Source organism: Pecten maximus, chromosome 2 (genome assembly GCF_902652985.1).
Source record: "Pecten maximus chromosome 2, xPecMax1.1, whole genome shotgun sequence".
Taxonomy (NCBI): Eukaryota; Metazoa; Mollusca; class Bivalvia; order Pectinida; family Pectinidae; genus Pecten; species Pecten maximus.
Window position 1 is genome coordinate 31,312,134 of NC_047016.1, and position 27,052 is coordinate 31,339,185.

Sequence of the window (27,052 nt, forward strand, 5' to 3'; positions counted from 1 at the left end):
CCAATATTGTATATGTAACTCACCCCAATATTGTATATGTAACTCACCCCAATATTGTATATGTAACTTACCCCAATATTGTATATGTAACTTACCCCAATATTGTATATGTAACTCACCCCTATATTGTACATGTAACTCACACAATATTGTATATGTAACTCACCCCAATATTGTACATGTAACTCACCCCAATATTGTATATGTAACTCACTCCAATATTGTATATGTAACTCACCCCAATATTGTACATGTAACTCACACAATATTGTACATGTAACTCACCCAATATTGTACATGTAACTCACACAATATTGTATATGTAACTCACTCCAATATTGTATATGTAACTCACCCCAATATTGTATATGTAACTCACACAATATTGTACATGTAACTCACACAATATTGTATATGTAACTCACCCCAATATTGTATATGTAACTCAACCAATATTGTATATGTAACTCACCCCAATATTGTACATGTAACTCACTCCAATATTGTATATGTAACTCACCCCAATATTGTACATGTAACCCCAACCATTATTGAATATGTTACCCCGTCCTCTATATTTCATGTATCCAAACCTATTGTTGTGGCCCCGCCCATTATTGTTTATGTAACTCATCCACTGTTGTTACCCCACCCACAATCTTACATGCTGACCCTAAATGTTTGTCCCTGTTTTGAGCGAGACTGCTACACTAACTGTGGTAGAACTATCTGTAAGATAAAACTTTTCATTATACAAATGTTTTGATTTTAGAGATTAATACCTATCGGAGCACGTGCATGAAACATGATGTACAAGTCAGTGCAATACATGCTGTGAAAATTAGGTGAACATATACATTGATTAGCGGTGTCTCTATTTCTATATTGCGCGCACCTGCTTATCTTTAAACATGTCTGCCTAGTTTAGACAGCAATTCGACTTTTATCTACCTCCAAATGTGTTAATTATAGGGCTATCCACGGACGCAGACTACAAAATCACATACCCATGCATGAAGCATTGCGCTTATGAGAAAATGTAATTAATGGCAAGTCATTTTTATAATTTAATATTGAATAACATATATCGTTTATCTGTGTATATTCTCATATTGACATAATCTTGAAATCATCAGTGAAATATTGATTAATATGGGTTGTGTGTGCTTCATAACAGTGAAATATTTATCAATATGTGGTGTTTGTGTGTGCGTTACATAACCGTGAAATATTGATTTATATGGGTTGTGTACGTTACATAACCGTGAAATATTGATTAATATAGATTGTGTATGTTACATAACCATGAAATATTGATTGATGTGGGTTGTGTATGTTACATAAAAGTGAAATATTGATTAATATAGATTGTGTGTGTTGCTTTCAAAGATAAAAGTTAAAGAAAATAGCAGAAGTGTGTGGAGCCTCTAACATTTTTGGCGATGTAGCATTACGTTAGTCGTCTCTGCTGCGAGTAGAAGAAAGAGTTACCGCCCTTGCAACATAAAAATTTCCAGTGGAATGAGACGGAGAAAGATAGGACACTCCGAGTCACCCAGTAGCGCTGTGTAGATATATACCCTTATCTCTGGCCACCATCTCTGAGGAGGTATATCTCTCTTGGTATGGAAACCTTGGTGTAACAGCGCCTTATGACCACAGAAATACTATATAACTGTATGTAAAGGTGACAATGTTTTGTTTGATTTAGAAACCAACCTCTCAAAGTTCGCGAAATGATCCCTACACAGGTGGCGTCTCAATAAAAGCTCGTTAAATGTTAATATAGCTACAGCGAGAAGATATGAGAGTGGTTTTTTAAACCTAATAATCTCTTTCTAAATGTGGTATCTCAAGTAAGTTTTAAATATGGAAACTGCTAACTGTTGGCTTGATTTAGTTTAAATATGTTCGTATTATCAGGCGCTTCAGTTGGTTGGATCGAAAGTTCGCCTGGGACCGGTAACACCAAAAGATGACCATTTTAATCGTTATTTCAAGTTTTATAAATTTGAAAATTCTGCCCAATGTTTATTGCTCAGGACAAATCATAACATCGGGTTTTCTGATACAGTTACAGTATAGGGTGGTCGGCTGATATAGCGGTTACACACTTGCCTTCACCTAGGCGGCCGGGGTTCGATTCCCCGATCTGACATACAAAGGTATATGAGGTCAACTATCCGACCATAAGGGTTTTCTCCGGCGGGTTCTCTGGTTCAACCTCTCACAATAAAACCACTTACGCACTTCCCTCCCGGTTAACAAGAGTGACTGATTCCAATACACAGGTCTCATTAAAAGTGAACTGACACATACCATTGAACTTGTGGAGACGGATATACGTATCTTACGTCCTTTATTTATTGTATATGTAGGCCTTGTCAATTTTAGAATGAAAACTTAAAAAAATAAAGCATATATTAAATAAATGAATAAATAGAAATAAGTAAAAATAAATAAATTTTAATAAATAAATAAATATACATCTACTAACTACAATCAGCTAGGTTAATTGACGAAGAAACATACACACACACCTTGATTTGAATTAATAGATTTACTACCATTCAGATAACAATACTTTTCTCGTATAGTGCCGAGCGGCTGTCGTATATATTACGGCGACCTGAGAGGAACACACGTTATCTTATCCGTAACAAACTCATTCATCATCGGATATCCGGAGGAAGGAACGAGATAGTGAGAAATTTAGACTGATATTTTTGACACTTACAAGATATTTAGAAGTAAAGCAGGTGTTTTATATATATATGTATATTTTCTAACCTGTACGGGGTGAGATAATATATTCAGTCAACCACTTTATACCCGGATATGACGTGTGTACACTCATCTGTTAATTCTTACACCAGAATGTTTCAACCATAAAACATTTCGACGGAAGCATTCGTAATAATCGGCAAGCATTTCGGTGACATCGTCGTTAGTGATGTGAGACCTTTTTATGTAAAATGCAAGATTGCCTCCCTTGACTCTGTTTACAAAAGGTTATTGTGTATTTTCGTTTTGTTCAAAAGCCTACCAGCCAGCAAGGTAGACTCACACAAATGAAAAGATATTTGTCGGTGATTTTTTTTTTGTATTGTATGCTACAGAAATGTAATGTAATTGGAAGGAAAACATAATTAAAATATAATTGTTTAACTTAGGCACCTTCAAAAACTTTAAACTGTTAATTGTGGTTATTCTTGTTTGTTATTTTGGTCAACTGGTGGTCGAATTGTGTACCAAAGTGATTGTTACCCGAGTCCGCTTAGGTCTGCCACAAAACTATTTGTCTTTATGAAGTATTTAGATATACATGTATATCCCATATATATAAGATTATTTGTATCAATATCTTATAAAATCTCTCTCTGTCTCTCTCTCTCTTCTTTCCCCCTCCACCTCCCCCTCTCTTCCCCTTTCTCTCCGTCACTCTCTCCGTCTCCCTCCCCTTCTGTCTCTCTCTCTCTCTCTCTCTCTTTCTCTCTATTTCTTATAAAATTAGATTGTAAATATGTAAATAAAACTGCCATCATGTGAATTTTCTCTCAATGTAAAATTGTATCGGGAGAGGGCTTAATATAAGTTGGAAAACTTGTACCCAATCCCTTTGTAACAAATTGTAAATTACAAATAAAATATGTTTAAATCAAACTGGTGGTCCATATGGTTGCGGTTTGAGTTCGTGAATTTACAGAAATATTGCTACTAAATTATGAAAATCAATTTGTGTTTGATTTTCGTGAAATTGACGGAAAAAATTCTACCAGCACGCGAACGAAAAACAGAAGATAAAACAAGAAATATCTTTTAAAAAGATAAGCGGCATAGTTTTAATTCTGGTGGTTATAATGTAAAACTGCTGTTCAAGTAAATTAACGAACAAATGCGTTTCAGCACGGATAACAAAATTATGTCAGTTTGAATCATTTTTGGTGATAATAAAACTGCATTTGAATCAGAAATATAATGTTATTAATGTGTCATTTGAAAAGATACATCTACTTATTCAGCTTGCATTCAATATTAGCTTTGTTTCGTTTTAACTGCATATCTTCCATTTTGCATTTACCGCTACATTGACCAATCACATACTTCATCTTCACCAGTAACGCCACCTGTCGCGTTATATCCGGGGCCAAAAGTATACCGAAAAACATTGTAGCCTAACTTGGTTAGCATAATTAATACCTGTACAATTTAATGTCTGTACACTTCATTAAACTTCGCCTCGAAAATACAGTGACACCAGCCATGTCTACCAAATTCATCATTCTGACTGACAATTTACAGAGTTATCTACCTTTATATCAATGTTGTAATCACGTGTTGTACGTAAAACACATACACGAATTTCACAAATAAACTATCATTTTCCAATCCACGCGTCGACGATTTTAACGTCTGCGTATAGCTTCTGGTTGTACCCTGGCTGTGGAATACTGGGATCGTTACGACGATAGTACTATTACTGGCGAACAAGGACCTTTAAACATAATCTAAAAAGGTTACATAGGTCACTGCTGTGTGGTCACTTTCATTTATTGGGCCCGAAAGGTTAGGATGACCTTGTCACAGTGCTTTGTTCGTCTCGTCCGCCGTGCTATATGTGCGTAAACTTTTCATAAATCACACTTCTTCTCAAGTTCTACCTGTAGATTCTGCTTAAAATTGCCTGAAATGATCATAAAAATGGTTCTTAAAAGTATTCATTCGCAAATCAAAGATTGTCGCCATTTTGAAAAAAATACATATCAAACTTCTTCTCCAGTTCCACTCGTGCTATTGAACTGAAAATTGGTGAGTAAAGCCGACTAAGTCTTGTTATTTTTCGCCAGTCTAAAAACTTATATACGGCAGCTTCGACAGCCATTCTGAAACATGATTGCGTATTTAAATGTAATACTGCTAGTAAATATTTGTTCGTATTTAACGATAACTATTTCATTGAAACATCTAATTTGAATGATTACAAGATTAAAACATATTTTATCTTATTGTGTTTCTAACATTGAGTTTGTCAAGGCCGTCTTCACAAAGCATTCAAAACTCGCTCATTATCAACAAAGTTAGAAGAAATAACAGAAACGCGATGTAACCGCATTTCTTTTAACCTCACAATTACATGCTTTTTTGATACACTTTATTTTCTGCTAGTTACTTTTCCTTTGATATGCTAGGGCCGCGTTGGCCGCTTTTGTCTGGGGCATTACTTACATGTGTTTGGTCCTGTGAAGTGCCTGGTACCCACATTAGTATGTCCGGTCCATCCTCTCATCTCGTGAGTACACGTCAGAGAGCAGCCACTGTACCAATACCCGCCAGTCAGTTCCGGTGACACTGCATAGGAGCTGTAACTTCGTAATTTATCTACTACCTGAACTTTGGAGGCGAGCAAAAGCAAATGCATGTAAATAAATAGCAATGATGTTCAATAGATTATCAATTATATATATACTTTGTTGCTCTGATAGGGAAGAAGCGGAGACCAAAAGTTCTGACATACAAATACAGCCAACAGAAGTTAAAAATGCATTAGTTTAACTGCCACTCATAATTCTATATCACTACCTAGTGTTACCGAGACCTTTCGATGGTCACTTTCCGTCTTGGTTGACTCTAGATGCCGCCTCTTCATCTTTCTAACTTGACATCGTGTGGGATCTAGCATTTGGCTTGAAATCGACAGAGGTTTTTGACAGTTTTATAATAAATCGAAATATGATTAAATTTTGGCACTCGTAGAATAAGATTTCCAGCTACGCCACCTGGTCATATTGCCAAATATTCCCCATGCCGTTTGCGTTTACCGTGGTTCAAACGGTTGGACCAAAGTTGTTCGTTTATGGAATAAAACGGACCTGGTGATTGTATATTGTTTTCAGACGAGCCTCGACAACGACTTCTAAGTCCTGTATCATCATCTGCAGATCCGTCAAGATATATGCCGGAAATATTACATTTAATAACAGATGAAACGGAACTTACTTCATTGAATAAATTCATTATTGATATAAATGAGATCATTAATGCGCAATACTGATGTCCATCCTGTTTTACCATGTATCATTGTTATCCATTTGTTAATGAACAATTGAACGAACAGGTCCCGGAGTGTATAATTTGCCGCAATAAAATGTGATAATGTATCTTATCTTGTACTTGAAAACAGAAGTCATTTATTCGTTGTCCATCATCACTATTTTTTTTAATGCAACTAGCTCAAATTTACTAAATCTGTTAAAACGACAGCGGTAGTTACGTGATATCTTGGTTTATCATCAACTGTGACGTCATTCAAACCAAACAAAATACCTAGGATCGAATATACCGAAAATACTAACAAGAAAATGAGCTTAATCATTTCAATTTACAATAAAATGTCTTCACGGTTTTTTTTATTATTATTTTTTCGGCATAGCCGTATAATATTCTTTTGGCCCCGGATATGATGCGACAGGTGGCGTTACTGGTTAAGATAAAGTATGGGATTGATCAATGTAGCGGTAAATGCAAAATTCAGATATGCACTTAAAAACGAAACTGAGTTATGATTGAATGGAAGCTGGATAAGTGGACGTTTCTTTTCAAATGACACATTAATATAATTATATTCCTGATTCACTCAAATGCAGTCTTATTATCACCAAAAATGATTCAAACTGATATAATTTTGTTATTCGTGCTGAAACGCTTTAGTTCGTTAATGTATTTCACAAGCAGTTTTACATTATAACCACCAGCATTAAAACTATGCCGTTTATCTTTATTTAAAGATATTTCTTGTTTAAAGATATTTCTTGTTAATTCATAAAACTATTTTATTTGTATAGTATACGTTCCTAAGCGGTGCTGCCACTGTATGTAAAGCAGAGCGCACATTCACGTGCATAACTACCTGGACGAGAATCACAGAGTGACATCCGACCCGCCTGTTTCTGACATAATCGGCGCGTCTGTACTGGCCAATATATGAATATCAAATCCTTATCTCTCTCTTGCATCAGCCCGAGCGGAAAGCCAAATGCACCATCAGGATCCTTACAGATAGATTTCAGTGTTTAGTGTGTTTCTCGCTTTATGGAATACTGATATATTTTCTCTGCCATGCTTCCTCGCAGTAGCAACTATTCTCAAGGACGTTTTTATACTGGGTCTGCTATCTGTTAAATACTGCTCTGTAGACAAGTTCGCTGTCAAAACACTGCCAGATTCTTATCCTGTCTAAAGTCCTGTGGAGCAGGAATACTTACAGACTGGACTATATCAATGGCAAAAAATCAAAAAGATAAAAAAAAGAGAGCGAAAAAAGTTGGTAAGGTGTTTTTTCCTTCTTATTTAAGAGACTTTTTGGTGGTTTCATGAAAAAAGATGCATTTTCGGAAAAGACAACGTGCATTTTAAACACTGCTTCCAATGGATCGGTTTAAACTGGAATTTACCAGGATTGAGTGGCGTAGACGTACGTCTTAGCTGATTGTGTTTCAAGTACTTGTGGATATTAAAGGGTTTTTTTCGAAGGGAAATGGAATATGCCTCTCAGGAAAATGTATTTCGGTGGAATGCATACTACTTGTGATAATTAATTAACAAGGTGTTGATTTCACGTGGAAGTGTTAATTAGAAAGTGATTCTATCCCGTTGATGTACTAATGTTAGTCCAATTACCGTAGTAACCGACCCGCGGGGAGAGGCCGTCTCACGGAATGGTTGCATACTGCGCGTCATAACAGCTACGCGCGTGTTTACACCAAGTTACTCAGAAAACGGGTACCAAAAATAGACAGAAGGCGAATCGAGAGGAGCCGTCGCGTGAGAGAGGGGGTCTTTCCCTACAGACTTGGTTTACCGGGGGGACTGGAGTTTTATTTACCAATAGGGGCCGGGGCACGCCCAAAATGGAGCGACATCAAACATAAGGTAAGGTTCAGAATCCGGATTTTCTTGAACGGAAACGTTTTTACCAATTACATTGTTGTGCAAAAGGTCAAAGGCATACAAGTTCGTTAATGATGAACACATGCTAGATTCATATGCTGCCTGTTTAAAGATCGTTATTTTCTCGAGTGGTCGAGGTTACTACGTAAATCACACCTAGTTTTGTTAACGATGTATTTCACATGTAAACATTTCAGTGTGGTTTTGATATATACTGTTATTATGAGAGAATGGAACGAACCTATATGTAAAACACGTGTAAATACACACAGTGATAATTTTCAGAGAATGTTGTATTGTTGCTATGAAATATGATACAAGTCCTGTATGGTGGCTGCACTCTCAACTCTACCCCCTCTCTCAACTCTACCCCCTCCCCTTCCTCGTGTTCCACTCAGCGGATGATCGTGGCAAACATGTCGAGCTTGGAGAATGATTCATAAATTCTTGAGCTATTTTTAGTGATAAACAACCCGACTAATTGCGTTTCCTGACAAATTAGCTATGGATTTATTTTTTGCGATGTAATCCAGGTGCTTCAGAGTCAGCTGTCGAGTTCAAGGGATATGTTGGGTAATTTTAGTATCATAAAGAATCAAAATGCAAGCAACTGAAATAATATTATTTTTGATACAAAGCCATTTTATGAGGGCTCTATGCTGATTTGTGTATCGGTATAGCAAGTGTTTTAGAGATGTGTTTTATGGGAAGGAAACTTGTTCTCTCGTCTCATTAGTTTAGACATTTAATGCGTGTACATGCATTTTCACCATGTCATACGCAAATGCCACATTCTCTAACCAATGTTTTCGCATTGGTATCGATGACACATCTATAACCTCTAGTACCTAAGTGGCACACCCCTTACCCTCATCCCACCTCACTATCGTACACATCATACCTATCATACACTACTGTACATAGGTTACACGACACACACAAACCTAACTACATAACCTTATAATCTGATATACCAAACTCCATCATACCAACCTTAAACATATCCCGACCTGTCAGATACATCTCACTCCCTAAACCCGGCGAGAGTTGTGTTGGTGGGGTACGATTTGTAAGGGACTAAATGTGAGAGTTGTATGCGAAACATTTGTAATGGGGATCTCGTCCCAGACTCCATAAATCACACCCTGTCTCACACAACTCACACTCCGTCCTACACAACTCATGCCTCGTCTTACAAAGCTCACGTCCTACACAACTCACACGCCGTCCTACACAACTCACACCTAGTCTTACACGACTCACGTCCTACACAACTCACACGCCGTCCTACACAACTCATGCCTCGTCCTACACAACTCATGCCTCGTCTTACACAACTCATGTCGTCCTACACAACTCACGCCACGTCTCACACAACTCACACACCGTCCTACACAACTCACACACCGTCCTACACAACTCACATACCGTCCCACACAACTCACGCCACGTCTTACACGTCTCACGTCCTACACAACTCACACTCCGTCCTACACAATTCACAACCCGTCCTACACAACTCACACCACGTCTTACAAAGTTCACGTCCTACACAACTCACACGCCGTCCTACACAGCTCACGCCACGTCTTACACGGATCACATCCTACACAACTCACACGCCGTCCTACACAATTCAAAACCCGTCCTACACAACTCCCCACATAACACACATCCAACTCTAAACAATAGACTTTTATCCCACACAACTCACATCACGCCCTACACAACTCACATCTCATCCTAAACAACTCACATCTCGTCCTAAACAAATCATACCTCGTCCTACACAACTCACACTCCGTCCTACACAACACACTCCGTCCTACACAACTCACATCTCATCCTAAACAAATCACACCTCGTCCTACACAACTCACACCACGTCTTACACACCATACACACGGCCTTCCACAACTCACACCCCGTCCTACACACCATACACACCGCCCTACACAACTCACACCCCATCCTACACAACTCACACCCCACCCTACACAACTCACACCCCACCCTACACAACTCACACCCCATCCTACACAACACACACACCGCCCTACACAACTCACAACCCCGTCCTACACACCATACACACCGCCCTACACAACACACACCCCGTCCTACACACCATACACACCGTCTCACAAACCTCATTACACCACACACCATACACACCGCCTACAACTACACACCATACACACCGTCCTACACAACTCATACACCGCCCTACACAACACACACACCGTCCTACACAACACACACACCGTCCTACACAACACACACACCGTCCTACACAACACACACACCGTCCTACACAACACACACACCGTCCTACACAACACACACACCGTCCTACACAACACACACACCGCCCTACACAACTCACACACCGCCCTACACAACATACACACCGCTCTACACAACACACACACCGCCCTACACAACACACACACCGCTCTACACAACACACACACCGCCCTACACAACACACACACCGCTCTACACAACACACACACCGCCCTACACAACACACACACCGCCCTACACAACTCACACACCGTCCTACACAACATACACACCGTCCTACACAACATACACACCGTCCTACACAACACGCACACCGCCCTACACACCATACACACCGCCCTACACAACTCACACCCCGTCACCCCGTCTCGCTCAAAAGCATTGTACACACTGTCCAGTGCCTATCACTCTTTCATTACTCTTATATAAATGAAGTGTCGTTTCAAGTTCATTCGTACATTCACGAGTACTGCAATACATAACGCACGTGTACTGCACGTACATGACTCAGCACAAGTTGTCTGGTTTTTAACCCGATCATATCGGATAACGTGTTAGTTATCCCAAGAGTAAGAAACCTGGCCAACTGTTTATATATCTGCTTTATGTATCGCCGATGGAAGGTTTTCCATGTCGATACGTTTGGCTACAAAGAACGATACGTACCTTCAGACCTACTTTTCCCGGTCATATATCTACATGATATCTCAGAAATATCTTACTAAGTTATATATACATATAAATGGTGATTGCTTTCTGATAGCATTCCTGACAACGCAAAGGGGCTATAGTTTGAAAACCAGAAACGAATTACGAGAAGTCAGTCTTTGTCAAAAGACTCGCATTGGTCGTGGCTACGCAAATAAACACATCTTTATACTATACTAGGGGTATAGAAAATATTATCATTGACAAAAAATATAGAAAGTAAATTGACAAAAGAAGATGTATTTATGTCTAATATGCTTTATTATTTAATGTTTTCTGAATGTATAATTAGAGCAACAGCGTGTCTTCGTGAGGTGCCTTAAAACAAATTGTGATTATATATGTATATGTGAACATGTATAATAATTATAATTGAAGACAAACAACAGAATAAATACAGATCAAAATGACATACTATATCAATTACTTTACGAATAATTCACGAAAAACGCGCAGTTACGTATCCCGGTATCTGAATTATGTGAAGATGCTGTTTGAGCCAAAACGACTGTATGTGTCAGTAGGTTTTGGGGTGTTTTGGCATGCTTACAGAAGAAATGATATGTCTTTACTAAACTGTAAATGTCTCTGTCAACCTTAGGTGCACTAAAACACATTGTAATAATCTATATAAACATGTGAACTTTTTGTGACAAACTAACCACGTACAACCCGAACGCGCTGTAACACACGAACGCGCTGTACGGTAACCAACGAACGCGCTCATTCGTAACTACTCGGCCGATTCCGTACCTTGTTTAGATGACCGTAGAGATACGGCCGAGTGTTCCGAGTGGGACGCGCTGTAACTCATGGACGTGTTGCCTCATCCCTATATCATTACGGTGCTGTATTATTCAATAATCTATAAATAAATCTAATCCGATAATCAAAGGACCTTGTAACAAACATGCTGATAAATGTAATGGAAAATTTACTGGCATCAAAGATGAACCTTTATCATATATAGATAAACAATGCGATAACAGCAATGTACCTATATATATATATATATAAAGGATCAGCGTATACCAACACTATAGAGGCAATAAAGCTCTGATTAATCTATCGAGAGAGCCAATATGGAAATCACGAGATAACAATGGTAAGTCTAGAGCCAGACAACAGAGTGAATGAAGATATCACGATTCTAAAGACAAACAGAAAATATAGAGATAATAACTATAACCCAGAAACAACAACAGTAAATATAGAGATAATATGTATAATCTAGATACAAATAACAGAAAATCTAGGGATAGTAATTATAATGTAGATACAAAAAAAAAAAAAAAAACACGAAAAAATAAAGATAATAATCTAGGGTCAAACAACAGATTATATAGAGATAATTATGATAACCTAGGGACAAACAACAGTTTATATAGATATACTAATTGTAACCTAGACACAAACAACAGTTTATATAGAGATAATAATTATAATCTTGAGACAAACAACAGTTTATATAGATATACTAATTGTAACCTAGAGACACACAACAGTTTATATAGAGATCATAATTATAATCTTGAGACAAACAACAGTTTATATAGAGATAATTATGATAACCTAGAGACAAACAACAGTTTATATAGAGATAATTATGATAACCTAGAGACAAACAACAGTTTATATAGAGATAATAATTATAATCTTGAGACAAACAACAGTTTATATAGATATACTAATTGTAACCTAGAGACAAACAACAGTTTATATAGAGATAATAATTATAATCTTGAGACAAACAACAGTTTATATAGAGATAATTATGATAACCTAGAGACAAACAACAGTTTATATAGAGATGATTATGATAACCTATAGGGACAAACAACAGTTTATATAGAGATAATAATTCTAATCAAGATACATAACAGTTTATATTGAGATAATAATTATAATCTTGAGACAAACAACAGTTTATATAGAGTTGATTATGATAACCTAAAGGGACAAACAACAGTTTATATAGAGATCATAATTATAATCTTGAGACAAACAACAGTTTATATAGAGATAATAATTATTACTTAGAGACAAACAGCAGATTATATAGAGATAATATTTATTATTTAGAGACAAACAGCAGATTATATAGAGATAATAATTATAATCTAGATACAAACAACAGATTATAGAGAGCTAATGATTATTACTTAGAGACAAATAGCAGATTATATAGAGATAATAATTATAATCTAGAGACAAACAACAGATTATATAGAAATAATAGTTATAATCTAGAGACAAACAACAGAAATATAGAGATAACAATAAAAACTTGAGACAAACAACATATTATTTAATCATAATTATTACAACCTAGGGACAAACAGCAGATTATACAGAGATAATGATTTTTATCTAGAGACAAACAACATATTATATAAAGATAATAATTTTAACCTAGAGAATAACAACAGATTATATAGAGATGATAATTATAATCTAGAGACAAAAAACAGTTGTATAGAGATAATTATAATTTGAAGGTAAACAACAGAAAATTTAGAGCTGATAATCTCATACTATACCAATTACTTTACGAATTAATCATAAAAACGCGCAGTTACATATCCCGGCATCTGGATTATAATGGAGCCGCTGTTTGAGCTCAAACGACTGTATGTGTCAGTGGTTTTGGGAGGTTTTGGCATGCTTACAGAAGAAATAATATGTCTTTATTAAACGGTCATTTCTCTGTCAACCTTTTGTGTAGCAGACTTTAACCCCTTTTGGTATCAAACCCAGAAAACAATTGAATGATATATATATATTTATAATCAAGATGCATCATATTATAAGGTAGGTAAAGAATTCATTTCGGCGTTCATTTTAGCAGAGTGGGGGGGGGGGGGGGGGGGGGGGGGGGTGTATTTTTTATTTTTTACTTTGGATGATATTACAATGAGAGATAATACTAGATAAATGAGTTGACATAGTTAAAGTAGAAGGCTGTTTCTTTTACAAGTACGGGCTTGGCACAATTCATATCTCACGGTCCATATCTATATATATATATATATAGATATGGACCATGGGTTGGGGATTCAAGTCTGTGTAAAGTTAGCGGCCAAAGGCTATAACAAATTTTTCCACATCCTCATAGTTAGTGTAATGAGATAAGTATATGTATCTCGCTAATTCTTATACATTTAGGCGCATGCGAGTTAAACGTTCTATTTAACGAAAGAGCGTAACTGCGTGAACATCCGGTGACTGACGAACCAGATACCTGTCCATGTGTGTTTGTCATCACCGAGCGCCAAATCAGAGGGAGGATAGTATATACGACCTACAGGTCGACCACATCTATCTACACATCTCGTACATTCATCTTAACTCGTATTTATCGTACACGATGTATGAAATACTAAAATGAAGCATTAAATAAGTCTATTGACCAGAAAGAATTACCCATAATCCCGATTGGTTGCGTTGGTATTTATGTAACAAGCAGCACGAATGTTAATCAAGATGGCGCCGACCAATCAAGTTATAATACACGGATGGCGCACATCAACCTTCAGGCACTGACACCACGCGAGCTAGTCTTCTCGAGTTGATATGCCAAACATTTACGGAATTAATAACATTTGCCAAAACAATTTTTTGTTGAGAAATTGACATCAATAGGTGTAAGAGTCATCAATTCTGTAGTGTAAAACTCTCGTCTGCTCGCGGGGATGTGAATTCGCGCCATATTCCAGGGACGAATTCAATTGTTTTTGTTTACAATCTCAGTGCTTTGATTGTTTTCCCTGTGGAGGGGTCGGAACGAGGGTGAAGATAGGGGATGATATATATAAATAAGTTTCGGTCTTTGTATGCAAGCACCTAAAGGACGGTTATGATCGAGGGAGGAGGTGGTTAGGTAAGGAAGGATGGGTACAAATATATCCCAATGGGTTTGGCACTCTGTCAACACAAATAGTGTTAGGCAGGCCTCAGTCGCGTGCACAAGATATTTATATACGTGGTAGTAGTACAGAGACGATATGTTGGCCCCATCTCCGTCTCATTATCACAATATAGGAGGAAAAGTACAATCAACCATTTATTATGTATTTAAACACTAAAATATAAACTCAGGGTTGTATATTTCAACTTCTTTCTGTCCAAACAGTACAAACCCGGGGTTGTTCATTTCAACTGCTTACTGTCCAAACAGTGCAAACCCGGAGTTGTACATTTCAACTGCTTACTGTCCAAACAGTGCGAATCCGGAGTTGTACATTTCAACTGCTTACTGTCCAAACAGTGCAAATCCGGAGTTGTACCTTTCAACTGCTTACTGTCCAAACAGTGCGAACCCGGAGTTGTACATTTCAAATCCTTACTGTCCAAACAGTGCAAATCCGGAGTTGTACATTTCAACTGCTTACTGTCCAAACAGTGCAAATCCGGAGTTGTACATTTCAACTGCTTACTGTCCAAACAGTGCAAACCCGGAGTTGTACATTTCAACTTCTTACTGTCCAAACAGTGCAAATCCGGAGTTGTACATTTCAACTGCTTACTGTCCAAACAGTGCGAACCCGGAGTTGTACATTTCAAATCCTTACTGTCCAAACAGTTCAAACCAAGAGTTGTACATTTCAAGCCCATAACTGTACATTTCAAACACATAGTTGCACATTTTAACCCGTAGTTGTGCATTTCAAACCCAGAATTGTATAATTCAAACCCCTAGTTGTACATTTCAAACCAATAATTATACATTTCAAACACATAGTTGTACATTTTAACCCATAGTTGTACGTTCATCTCCATACTGTCCAAACAGTGCAAACCAAGAGTTGGTCATTTCAAATCCCTAATTGTACATTTCAACCCCCCCACCTGTACATTTCAAACCCCTAATCGTACATTTTAAACCCCTAGTTGTACCTTTCAAACACATACTTGTACATTTCAAACCCCTAGTTGTACATTTCAAACCCGGAATTGTACATTTCAAACCCAGAATTGTACGTTCAACTCCATACTGTCCAAACAGTACAAACCCAGAGTTGAACCAACAATTAAAACCCACATTTGTACATTTGTAATCTAAAACCCTTTCTGTCCTTTTCTATACCTTTAACCTTTACCAATTAACACAAGTGTACAATATAACCATCAAAACGTAATAACAGTTGTATATTTTTGACCCCAGGAAAACGCATTCAGAGTGATATATTTTAACCCATTTCTCTCATCTTACAGCTATGTGATAAATAACAGCGTTCAGTATTCCTCGATGTTGATTGAATAGACAAAATCTATCCCGTTGTCACTTTATGGGAGTCGCATAACCTAGAAAGTCTGGCGGGTAATGGCACGATGGATGAAAAGACGCTTTCCCTTCCGGCACTCATGATTTTATTGTCTTTGTATTTTTTTAAGTGGCGTCATGTAAATATTTCCTTTCGTTCGTACCTAGCCATGGTATCATCGGATCTGCTGAGTTCAAGTCACAATTGTGTTTACAAATTGATTGTGTCTTTTCCATTGTTGATCTATTGCCAGTATAACAGTTATAGTTAGTCTGTTAAAATCCTTTGTTTTGACCTAATTTCTTATGCTTTTGCATTTACGATAGTAAAAGGCCTTGTCATATAGATATTGTTATACTTTAGGAGATTACAGATTTACAGTAGTAAACACATAAAGGCTGCTGTGAATTTATTACATTTTTAATCGGAATACACGAAATGGTTAATGAAGAAGATCTTTTTCAATCGACGAATGTTCTAAATTGTGAGATAAGAATGACTTTCATCGCTGTTGAACATACCTCCTAGACATTTTCAATGGTTTATAAAGAAAGCTTTAAATTTGTGGGCTTGGCATCGTGAATGAGTACTAGCGGTAACAGAGTGGATCGCATTCTAAAAATAAAACTGTAGATTACAGAGTTATAAGTCTAAGTGATATTTATGTATGTGTCTGTTTTTCCAACGATCCACTGCAGGCTTGGCTGTACATTGTGTTGATGGACGAGTTTTAAATAGATGTGTTACCGATACTGACGTCATCATTCGTTCGCCTGATTTCGAATCTGAAATGGACCTATATAAACGCAGATTTCTGTAAGAGAGGATTATGTATTTCATTCTGGAATTTAACAAAATGCATTTACATTATCATGAATGATCACTTTATTACATCGAACTTATCCCAGGCAACTTTTCTTTCGTGGATTCAAGATATTCTTGGGTACGTCACCTAAAGAAATGGTGGACTTAGATTTCAACTTACTTCGTTATACAGTGTATCTATTTTCGTTAGGCTTTATGCACTGCGTTTGTGAACAGCATATTATATAAATTAAATATTAGATACAGTACTAGATACAGTATATGTAAAGTTAACTGAAAATAAAACTGTATCATTTATCAGTTTTGTCCATCTCGGACTCTTGAGTGATGTGTTTATTTTATGTTTACGTTCATCTTGACGATTGATTAATGGTATCTGGGTGATTTTTACTAATAGGATGTTTTGTCGATATTCCATGTTATCCGATATATAGATAAAGATGCATTCGTTATATAGATATTACAATTATTCTAAACAGTACATTTTTCATCATTACAGATACGAAGATGCCCTAGTTTTGTGTGAATGGCCTTAAGGCCTTCACCATGTTAACGCTGGCCTGAGGTCGGAGCGGATGAGCCATAGTCACGGAGAATCAAGCCATTCCCGCGCTTCCGAATCGCCCGCACTTAACCCAGCCTCAAGCGACCGTAGCCTTACGCCAACTGATGATGCCAACAATCCAGTCAGTGAAGTCCTGTTTTGCAGCTCAGCCGCTATCTTCAATCCTAAAATTGAAAAAGCTTACCGCAATGAAACCAATCGACCACCACGACTTGCCACACCTCTCAGGCTCGTAACGCTTCCAGAGGACCAGCCGATACCCCAGAGCAAACCCGGTCGTGCGCCAAACACTTCCAACCCACGCAACCCCGTCGAAGGAAGCAACATGGGTAACATATTTGGAAGCAAGAAAAAGAAAAAGAAAAATGCACAGAAGGAAGACGATGAGGAGATATGGAAAAAGATGGGCGCGAACGATTCTTCTACTTCGCTGCCACCTGATGCAAAGAAGAAAAACAAGAAAAAGAAAGCTAAGAAATCGAAACGTGTGGAATCCCCCTCGCCGCCAAGAGGAGGGGATGGGTCACTCAAAGGGAAGGACCCCAAACGATACGCAATGTACGAGCCGCAGTCAAATTCGAAGGATCCTCAGACACATGCCGTCAGGTCACGCACTCTCCCGGCACGAGTCGATCCTTCGGAATTTCGTAAAAGTATCGGCGATCCAATGGACTTCCGAATGGCAGACGATGTGTCTCCTGCTGGAAGTCCAGGTTATGCGACGCCGGAAACAGCAACACCGCCCGTTCAAAAGTCACCTGGTCCTATCTACAAGAAAATCAACGTCAACCGTGAGAGAAAGACTAAAGACAGAAGCTTACCTGATACGCCGAAAATGAATAACAAAGACACTGCTTCACAACCAGTTGATTCAAAAACCGGTAAAGTAGCAGAAATGAAGAAGCAGCATTCGGTCCCAACTCCAGGAACTGGAAGTCCGAGACCGAGGGGATATATCTTGCCATCCCCACCGAGTCGGCCCAAATTTTATGCGACAGAACCTGGATCAGCGAGTCCAAAATTATTAAGAGTCCAACCACAGAAACCGGTGACGTTGAACTCTAGTAGTGATGACTCCAGTTACTCCAACAAGGACAAATTGGCGGCTCTACGTGCAAATTCCAAACCAAGAAACATGCCTCGTTCAGATCAAGCAAAGAATAACAATAGAAAAGATGTGCATGGCATTCATGTAGGAGACCCCGGCCAGGAAAGTTCGCAGGTCGACCAACAAAACCGATTAGAAGCCTTTGATATTGCTATGCAAAAAGAAAATGAGGAAAATGAACGGAACTTGAAACGAGAAGAACGCCGTAAAAAGGCGGCAGTTGCAGACATGCAAGCTGCACCAAACCTCGAGGAATGTCAAAAGATTAAAGAAACTGTAGTCGAGGCAGTTGAATCTCGTATCACCGAATCAGAGAAACACGAAGTTACATCCGGGCCTAAAGTAGCTATTCTTTCGACTATTCCTCCTCCCGAGAAAGCTGTTTTGTCACATGTACCTCCTCCTAGTCCATCGGCCATGGACGCGTTATGTGAGGAAAATGAAGATGATGATTTGGATGATGAAAATGCCGATGACGATGATGACAGTGACAATCATGTGACGTATAGGAGAAGCAAAGAGGTCGAGGAATTCGGTGGGATTGTTTGTCAACGTCTGTCTCAGTTACTAGAGAGTCAGGATGACGGTACACTTAAGTTACAGTTCATCGAGTCAAATGACCCTTCTTCGTCATTATCGCCAGCTAGTCCATGCATGGTTATGAGTGGCGGAAGTGACCTAGACAGGGAACGAATGGAAGATGCAGGTCTCGGTTATTCAAGTATGTCTCCGCCGATGGAGACAGAAAATGTGTATAAAGAGAAGTCGATTCCAAAAAAACTATTGTGTGTGGAGATGACGAAACCGTCGACTTTCTCTCAAAGACTAGAACGATCCTCCATATCCACCAGATCAACTCAGGGAAGCAATTCAGCATCGGACTTGGATGGGAGGGTCAATTATCGTGATTCGAAATCGCCCAGATCTCGGGATTTTATAAGAGATCGTCGTGAAAATGAAAGTGAAATCAGTTCGTCGGAAGAGGAGAGTTCCTATACCAGTGATTCCGAGTACTCGTCTCGTGGCTATGATGAGAAGCGTGACCACGTGACTAGTTACAGAGAAAATGAATATTCAATACCTTGGGATTTACATCGATTTCCGCGTAGCGCGAGCTATACATCCGACGGTCTCGATATGTCGGACAGTGATCTATTCTATGAACATGAAGTTAGAAATAAACCCGATCATGCTCAAATTGCGCATGTCCAGAGAAATGCTAGACATGGCCGTAAAATGAGAGAGCAAGATATATCGGACTGCGATGACATGTCCGACGGTAGGTGGGTCGAGTATCCGCAAGAAAAATATCAAAAGGATTCACGTTTAAACAAAAGTCGGCAGGTTTCCGTAGAGGAGCTCCGAATAGAGCCAATTAGTGTTAAAAGACAACTATTTGCGCTGCCTACGCACTTATATGAAAATGACGCCAAGAACGAAATAGAGGAGCCTGAAATAAAACCGTCCTTCATATCTAGTGAAAATACATCTTCTCATATTCCAAAAAGAGGTTCAGAAATGATGAGTGACGTTATAGATGCATATACATCAGAGGAAATGGCTGTTACGAAACGAAAAGCACCAATTGTGCCTCCGAAACGTCAATCAACGTTAAGTGAGGAGATATTAATAGAACAGCCGTCAAATCCGTCCGCACTCGATAAATCGTTAAAGAAAATATTTAGCCAGGATGACGAAATAGAGGAAAGATACCCAGAGTTAGCTCCCCTGCATTCCCTTATATTGGGTGTTGAAGAGGGAGGCACTCCGTCTGTGGAGCCGTTTTTTGAATTTCGACCTGGTCAGCTCCCGACGTTCACCCGCGTACCGTTAGGATCCCGAAGATCTCTCGCTTATTCGGAATCCGATCTAGACATGTCTGAACAGCGAGATGACATCAGCTCCGACAACATGGACGCGGATGACGAAGACGACGAAGAGGGAGGGATAGTGATGCTGGATAGGAGAGATTTGGATGACGAGGAGGTTGTGTACGGAAGGACGTACGGAGATGTAAACAGGCGCGTGGAGGTCAAAGTAAGTCAGAAAGTGTTGAACACTGCATTCCGGGAGAGTGACGATAACGATAGCGTTTTCCTCGACGAGGACGACTCTGATGTCGGCCGACGTAAACCGAAGAAAGCATGGGCGCCGCATAAATTCGACATTCCTCCTCCCCCTCCCGAGTTTGATTTACCACCCCCATCCCCACAACCTCCACCTCCTCCCTCTCCCTCACCTTCACCACAGCACGTGGCCCAACCTCCCAACCTGGATCTGGCCTCCACATACTACGCTATCGGACCACCCGCTCAGGTGGGAGGCGTGGCGTTTGATGATGCTAGAAAACAAATGGAAGACATACATATGCAGTTACAGACTCTCAGAGATCAAATGGTCCACATGGAGAAGGACACCCCGGAGTCACCAAGGTCAAAAAAGTCACAAAGGTCAGCGGGGTCAGCGGGGTCAGCGGGGTCAGTGGGGTCGCATCGTGAAGCGAATACAGCAAGAACAACGTTGACAGACTAAGGTACCACTAAGGGGGGGGGGGGGGGGATACTTTTAGTGAGGTTTTTCTGATTTTTCTTTACATAAAAGAATTTATTTTTAATTACATATTTTCAGAATAATGACAAACGCAATATGTATGATTTGGTCGGTGATATGACTACCAGAAGATAGACATAAATTGGTCCAAGTCAGTCAACATTTTGGATATGCGTAGATGATATCTTACAGATACTGCTTACACGATATGTCAAAGGTACAATGGAAAGAATACACGCGCGATGCATGAGCCTTTCCTGTCTATTCCTACCTATATATAAAGAACCTTTATATATACACACGTTATAACATTAACACATAACTGTACTATATCATCACGTTTTCACCTATATAACTTATGACGTCATACTGTCATGGTAAAGCATGTACATATATAACCATGGTATAACATTGTACACCGACTCATCACAACTACAGTTTTATATGTTAATGGCCTCGATAACATCTTTCTATTTTTACGATATAGCATTTTTGTCCTGCTACTGGCATCCGCATTGTCGAAATACACCCACCTCGTACATTTTGGCTGTATTCGGCAATGACAGAAAATAGTGGTATCTTAGAATCTAAGCACGTGCGTACCGTTTAACTTTAAAATGCTTTTTGCAGAATAAATAGAATACATGGTCAGTGTCTTAAACTATAAGCTGTATTTATTGCTCAAGACAGAAAGTCAAAAGTTATTCCTTTATCCTCGCCAAAATACAGCTTATATTTAAAGACACTAACCATGATTTTTCTATATACAGCCGAGGTATAATACTACGGTATATCATTGATATAGATACGGTATAATACTACGGTATAGTATCTATAAATTTACAGTATAATACTATGGTATATCATTGATATAGATACGGTATAATACTACGGTATTTTATTAGTATAGTTACGGTATAATACTACGGTATATAATTGATGTAATTACGGTATAATACTACGATATTTTATTGCTATAGTTACGGTTTAATACTACGATATTTTATTGGTATAGTTACGGTAAAATACTATGGTATATAATCGATATAGTTACGGTATAATACTACGGTATATAATCGATATAATTACGGTATAATACTACGGTTTATTATTGATATAATTACGGTATAATACTAAGGTATATAATCGATATAATTACGGTATAATACTAGGGTATATTATTGATATAGTTACGGTATAATACTACCGTATACAATTGATATAATTACGGTATAATACTACGGTATATTATTGATATAATTACGGTATAATACTACGGCAATCTAATTAAAATTAGACTTGTGATTTGCGCTTCTCAACGATACACTACAATACAAGATCTAACGACACCCCGTAGGAGGTCATCTCAGGATGACCTTTGAGCTCAGCCAATCAGCGCGTCGCCTTTGAAATTTTCGGTGTGGATTTCATTCTTCGGAAGCATAAATACTTACGTAACGTTCCCGAGGTATTCCGATGGTCGATAGCAACGGTAAACAACATGGCTTCACCCACCCCGCCTCACCGAGAACACTTCAACAAATGTAATTTACAAACGTGTGCTGCCTGTGAGATTTGTCCTTAATCGTATGAGAGAGAGAGAGAGAGAGAGAGAGAGAGAGAGAGAGAGAGAGAGAGAGAGAGAGAGAGAGAGAGAGAGAGAGAGAGAGAGAGAGAGAGAGGACATCAGCGTCATGTAAAAAATAGTTTGAAAGGGAATAACGTGTACGGTAACGGTTTTCGAAATCCAGTTGGGAACACAGTCCGTCCTGTCGACAAGGGAAGAGGCCTAATCATTTTGTGTTCTTCTTTCAATGTAACGTCCAGAGGATAAGCAACCTTTTTTTATTATCGTAGCCATTTGATTAGTCTACCAATAATGTTTATCAAATTTTGCGTATTTCAAATCAAGCGCTAATTTGAGTCTTCAATACTAAGGAGACGCAACCGAAGGCTCGAATAAGGCTGTTTGTCATTGGTTGATTGACGACGTCATTGAACAGTTATCATTGGCTTATGTTAAAAACTCAAAGGTCATGCTGAGATGACCTCCTACGGGGTGTTGTTAGATCTTGTATTGCAGTGTATCGTAGAGGAACGGAAATTACAAGTCTAATTTTAATTAGATTGAAAACTACGGTATATAATCGATATAATTACGGTATAATACTACGGTATATAATTTATATAGTTACGGTATAATACTACGGTATATAATCGATATAATTACGGTATAATACTACGGTATATAATCGATATAATTACGGTATAATACTACGGTATATAATCGATATAATTACGGTATAATACTACGGTTTATTACATTTTTACCAGTGAAATATCAAAAATTATTCATTCTATATAATCGATATAATTACGGTATAATACTACGGTATATAATTTATATAGTTACGGTATAATACTACGGTATATAATTTATATAGTTACAGTATATTACTACACGGTATAATTGATATAATTACGGTATATAATTGATATAGTTACAGTATAATACTACGGTATATAATTGATATAATTACGGTATAATACTATGGAATATAATTTATATAGTTTCGGTATAATACTCAGTATTTCATTGTTATAGTTACGGTATAATGATACAATTTTTTATTGGTTGTATTATTTCGTTACAACTTGTTACAACCGTTAACTCTCATGGCGTTCTGATGACGTCACCACGTAGCCAGTTGATAGGAAATAATATCCCAACGGAAGTTAAATTGTAATACATGTATGTGAACTGCCACTATAGGTTTCGTGCGAATTTTGAGGCTGCACAAAATCCTTCAAACCCCACGCGAAGAATATACATGTATAACCAGAATTTTTTAAAAAAAGATCGACTCCTCAATTTAAATAAGGATCACTATTGACATCCTCTAATTTTAGAACACGGCTCAAATATTAAGATCCCCGACTATTCAAATATCGACATCCTCATTTTCATTTTTAGAAAGGTCGACTCCTTAAATATTGACAACCTCAAATATTGATATACTCAGATTTTAAAAAGTGATTTTAATTGATAATACCAATTTTGATGGCATGAGTTTTACGTGTACGTGTACCGTGTTATTTACTATTTGAAATATGCCTTAGAGTATGTCTTTAATATTTGTCCGCATTCTATTGTATAATTTTGTTCGTATAAATGTGAGGAAAATGTAGTCGGTAAACCAGTTTACACTGCACACGCACATGTATGCTTAGTATTTTTCAAAGATAGGATTTTATTGAGTGGTGCTTTTCCAGTCGATTCATTGCTCTTCTGTTTTTGTTCCATTCTCGGTTTCTTTTTCAGACTAGTTTTTATCTGTAAAACCATGCAATACTCGTCGTAAAAGAGAGGGGAACTATATTCTATAAATTTGCTTTTACTTTTTTTTTCTGATTGCACCACACGATGCCGGAGTAATAACTTATGCACGTCACTGTGGATCAAAAATGTTTTATGTTTGTTAAAAGTATTTATCTCGTTGATTTCGTTTCGTTTCTTACATTTATTTTCGTTTCTTTTAGAGATCAAGAGTCATTATAGAACAAGAGGCCAGCGAAGGGGAGGATTCTGTTTTTATATAAGAAGACGATCAAAGAATGCTTCTCGCCCACACAACAAGCGTCCTGCGAATTAGGGAGCCACCTTAGAGAAAAACTATTCATGAACACTGATGTGTCTTGTATCAATGTATATCTACTTAAATATCAGGAAAGACTGCGGGGCCCACTATGGGGTAATTATAGTGTTTTGTACTATTGCACTGCTTGGCGAGCCTGGATGTGTTGACTAATTACGAGCTTTGATGAGGGGCTCCACACAGGGTCATACTATCTCAAGTCAAATAATATATTATTCACATACGAGTTTTATTGCATCATTTTGATGATATGGACTCTCCTGATTGATACTTCCGGTGTTATCAATATAACGATGTGTACTTTCCCAAGTAACTACGTAATACTAGCAGATTCCTATTTTTTCTCATTTGTGATTTCTGAAATATAATCCTACGCGCGTACCATTTTTGTATTTCAAATCTATATTTTCTCTATATATGTGTATTATAAGACAGATAACATTTAGACAACAGTAGATTCATTCCAATCTTTGTACCATATAATGTAAACGGATCACAGGATTATCGTTAATTACTTCTAGGTAGTAAGTTATGTTTCAGATATGTGAATATCACCCATTCATTGCCACAACAGACAAACGTTATGTTTACCAATTTTTTTATTAGATTTAAAAAATAAAGGAAACAATGTTGATTGGCTTATCATAAAGGTCTGCCTTATCTGAAACCCTGTACTTTTATCATGTCTATGCAGTTAGCCGTGTCCATGGAAACAAGAAAACAAAGAAGTGCTTGAAAGAGATAAGTTAATACATCGTATGGCTTCATTTGTAAATATTATACACAGACCGTAGAACTTGATTAAAACGGCACATATTTTGACCTGAGTAGGAATGGAAGATGTACGAGTTTAACATGTTGAAAAAGAATAATTTGGTAAAACGTCGATACGATTTTCCATTGACATCCTACACATAACACATAGTTGTATAATACTCCAGTTTTAATGTAGAACGTATCTCAAAAAAATATTTTAATGTTTCAAAATATTTCCCGTAAGATTCGTTTCTGAATTTCATCATAAAAGAGCGAATGAATATCAAAATATCTAAATGTACATGAAACGATATAATTAAAACTCATATTTCTCCTTAATTGCGAGATGATATTTAAGCCCATTCCCCATAAAACTGTAAATATAGCTTTCCATAATCCACTTGAAATTAGGAAATCAATTTAAAGCTTGGCTTGCGATAAGTAAAATGACTATAATGTCACTAAGATAAAGCGGATGTATAAAGTTATTGTACCTTGTTACGACTTCTGTGGTCAGTATGGCGTACGGTGAATAGGAAGAAAGATAGTTCTGCATACGTCGAGATCGGCGACAAATATGGATGTATGGGTTATCTCCCTTCGTTTGTTGGCTAGGTGAACGCCCTGTGAGAGAGTCCTATACTGGTATGTTGCCAATTCCTCCCACGTGGTTATAAATATCTATTGTTTACTTTATTAATTGTGGATCAACTTTTATTTTATTTATTTACGTGGCGACATCAGTTCCATGGCTGTCTTTATATTAACGTGTGTGTGTACTTTGACGACATAATAGTATCTATAAATATCAATCAGGGCGACCTCCCTTATGTGGCGCGTTCGGTTATGTACGATTTTAGTTGTTAATTGAATAATTATAAAACGCCTGATTCGATGATATGTGTACTGCAACCATTCTAACCGTGCCGTCCATGTAAAAGAGGGTCTCAACTGGTTGTCTAATGAATAGAATAGTGTTCATCCCTGATATTGATATCCTAAAGTCACTGAATTTGTAAAATACGTTTGAAATGTATACATCGTGTGTGTGGATTATTGCAATAACTGTTAATTATAATAAAAATGATAAAAATCTTGAATAAAATAAAACGAATTTTTACATATATAAATATATGCGAGGCTTTTTTTATTTGTATGCTATGAGTGTCAGTAATCCATTGCTCAATTCTTTACTGATATCCCTTCAACTACAAAACGACATATTTTAGTCCTCGGGAGAAAAAGACATCTTAAGATTTTTCAATACTTGGAGATTATCACTTTGAATGTGGTACACCATGGTTCTCAAAAAAGACTTACGTAGTACACCATGGCTCTCAAAAAAGACTTACGTAGTACACCATGG

At 37.7% G+C, this 27,052-nt stretch overlaps 1 protein-coding gene across 2 annotated transcripts; it reads left to right on the forward strand.

Moving 5' to 3' along the window:
- The first annotated feature begins 7,024 nt into the window (after positions 1-7,024).
- LOC117321777 (lysine-specific demethylase 9-like) lies at positions 7,025-26,820 on the forward strand. 2 transcript variants are annotated; one of them, XM_033876327.1, is made up of 3 exons: positions 7,025-7,929; positions 17,551-21,174; positions 24,815-26,820. In XM_033876327.1, the coding sequence occupies exons 2-3, from the start codon at positions 17,627-17,629 to the stop codon at positions 24,831-24,833; spliced, it is 3,567 nt and encodes a 1,188-aa protein (XP_033732218.1). In that variant the 5' UTR covers positions 7,025-7,929; positions 17,551-17,626; the 3' UTR covers positions 24,834-26,820. The 2 variants fall into 2 exon arrangements, with proteins under 2 accessions (XP_033732218.1, XP_033732219.1); XM_033876328.1 differs by having other exon boundaries at positions 7,037-7,929; positions 17,551-20,761.
- Positions 26,821-27,052: the final 232 nt, after the last annotated feature.

Excerpts from the sequence above, each read along its gene's own strand:
- LOC117321777 (XM_033876327.1), top strand. The coding sequence starts at position 17,627 with ATGAGCCATAGTCACGGAGAATCAAGCCATTCCCGCGCTTCCGAATCG.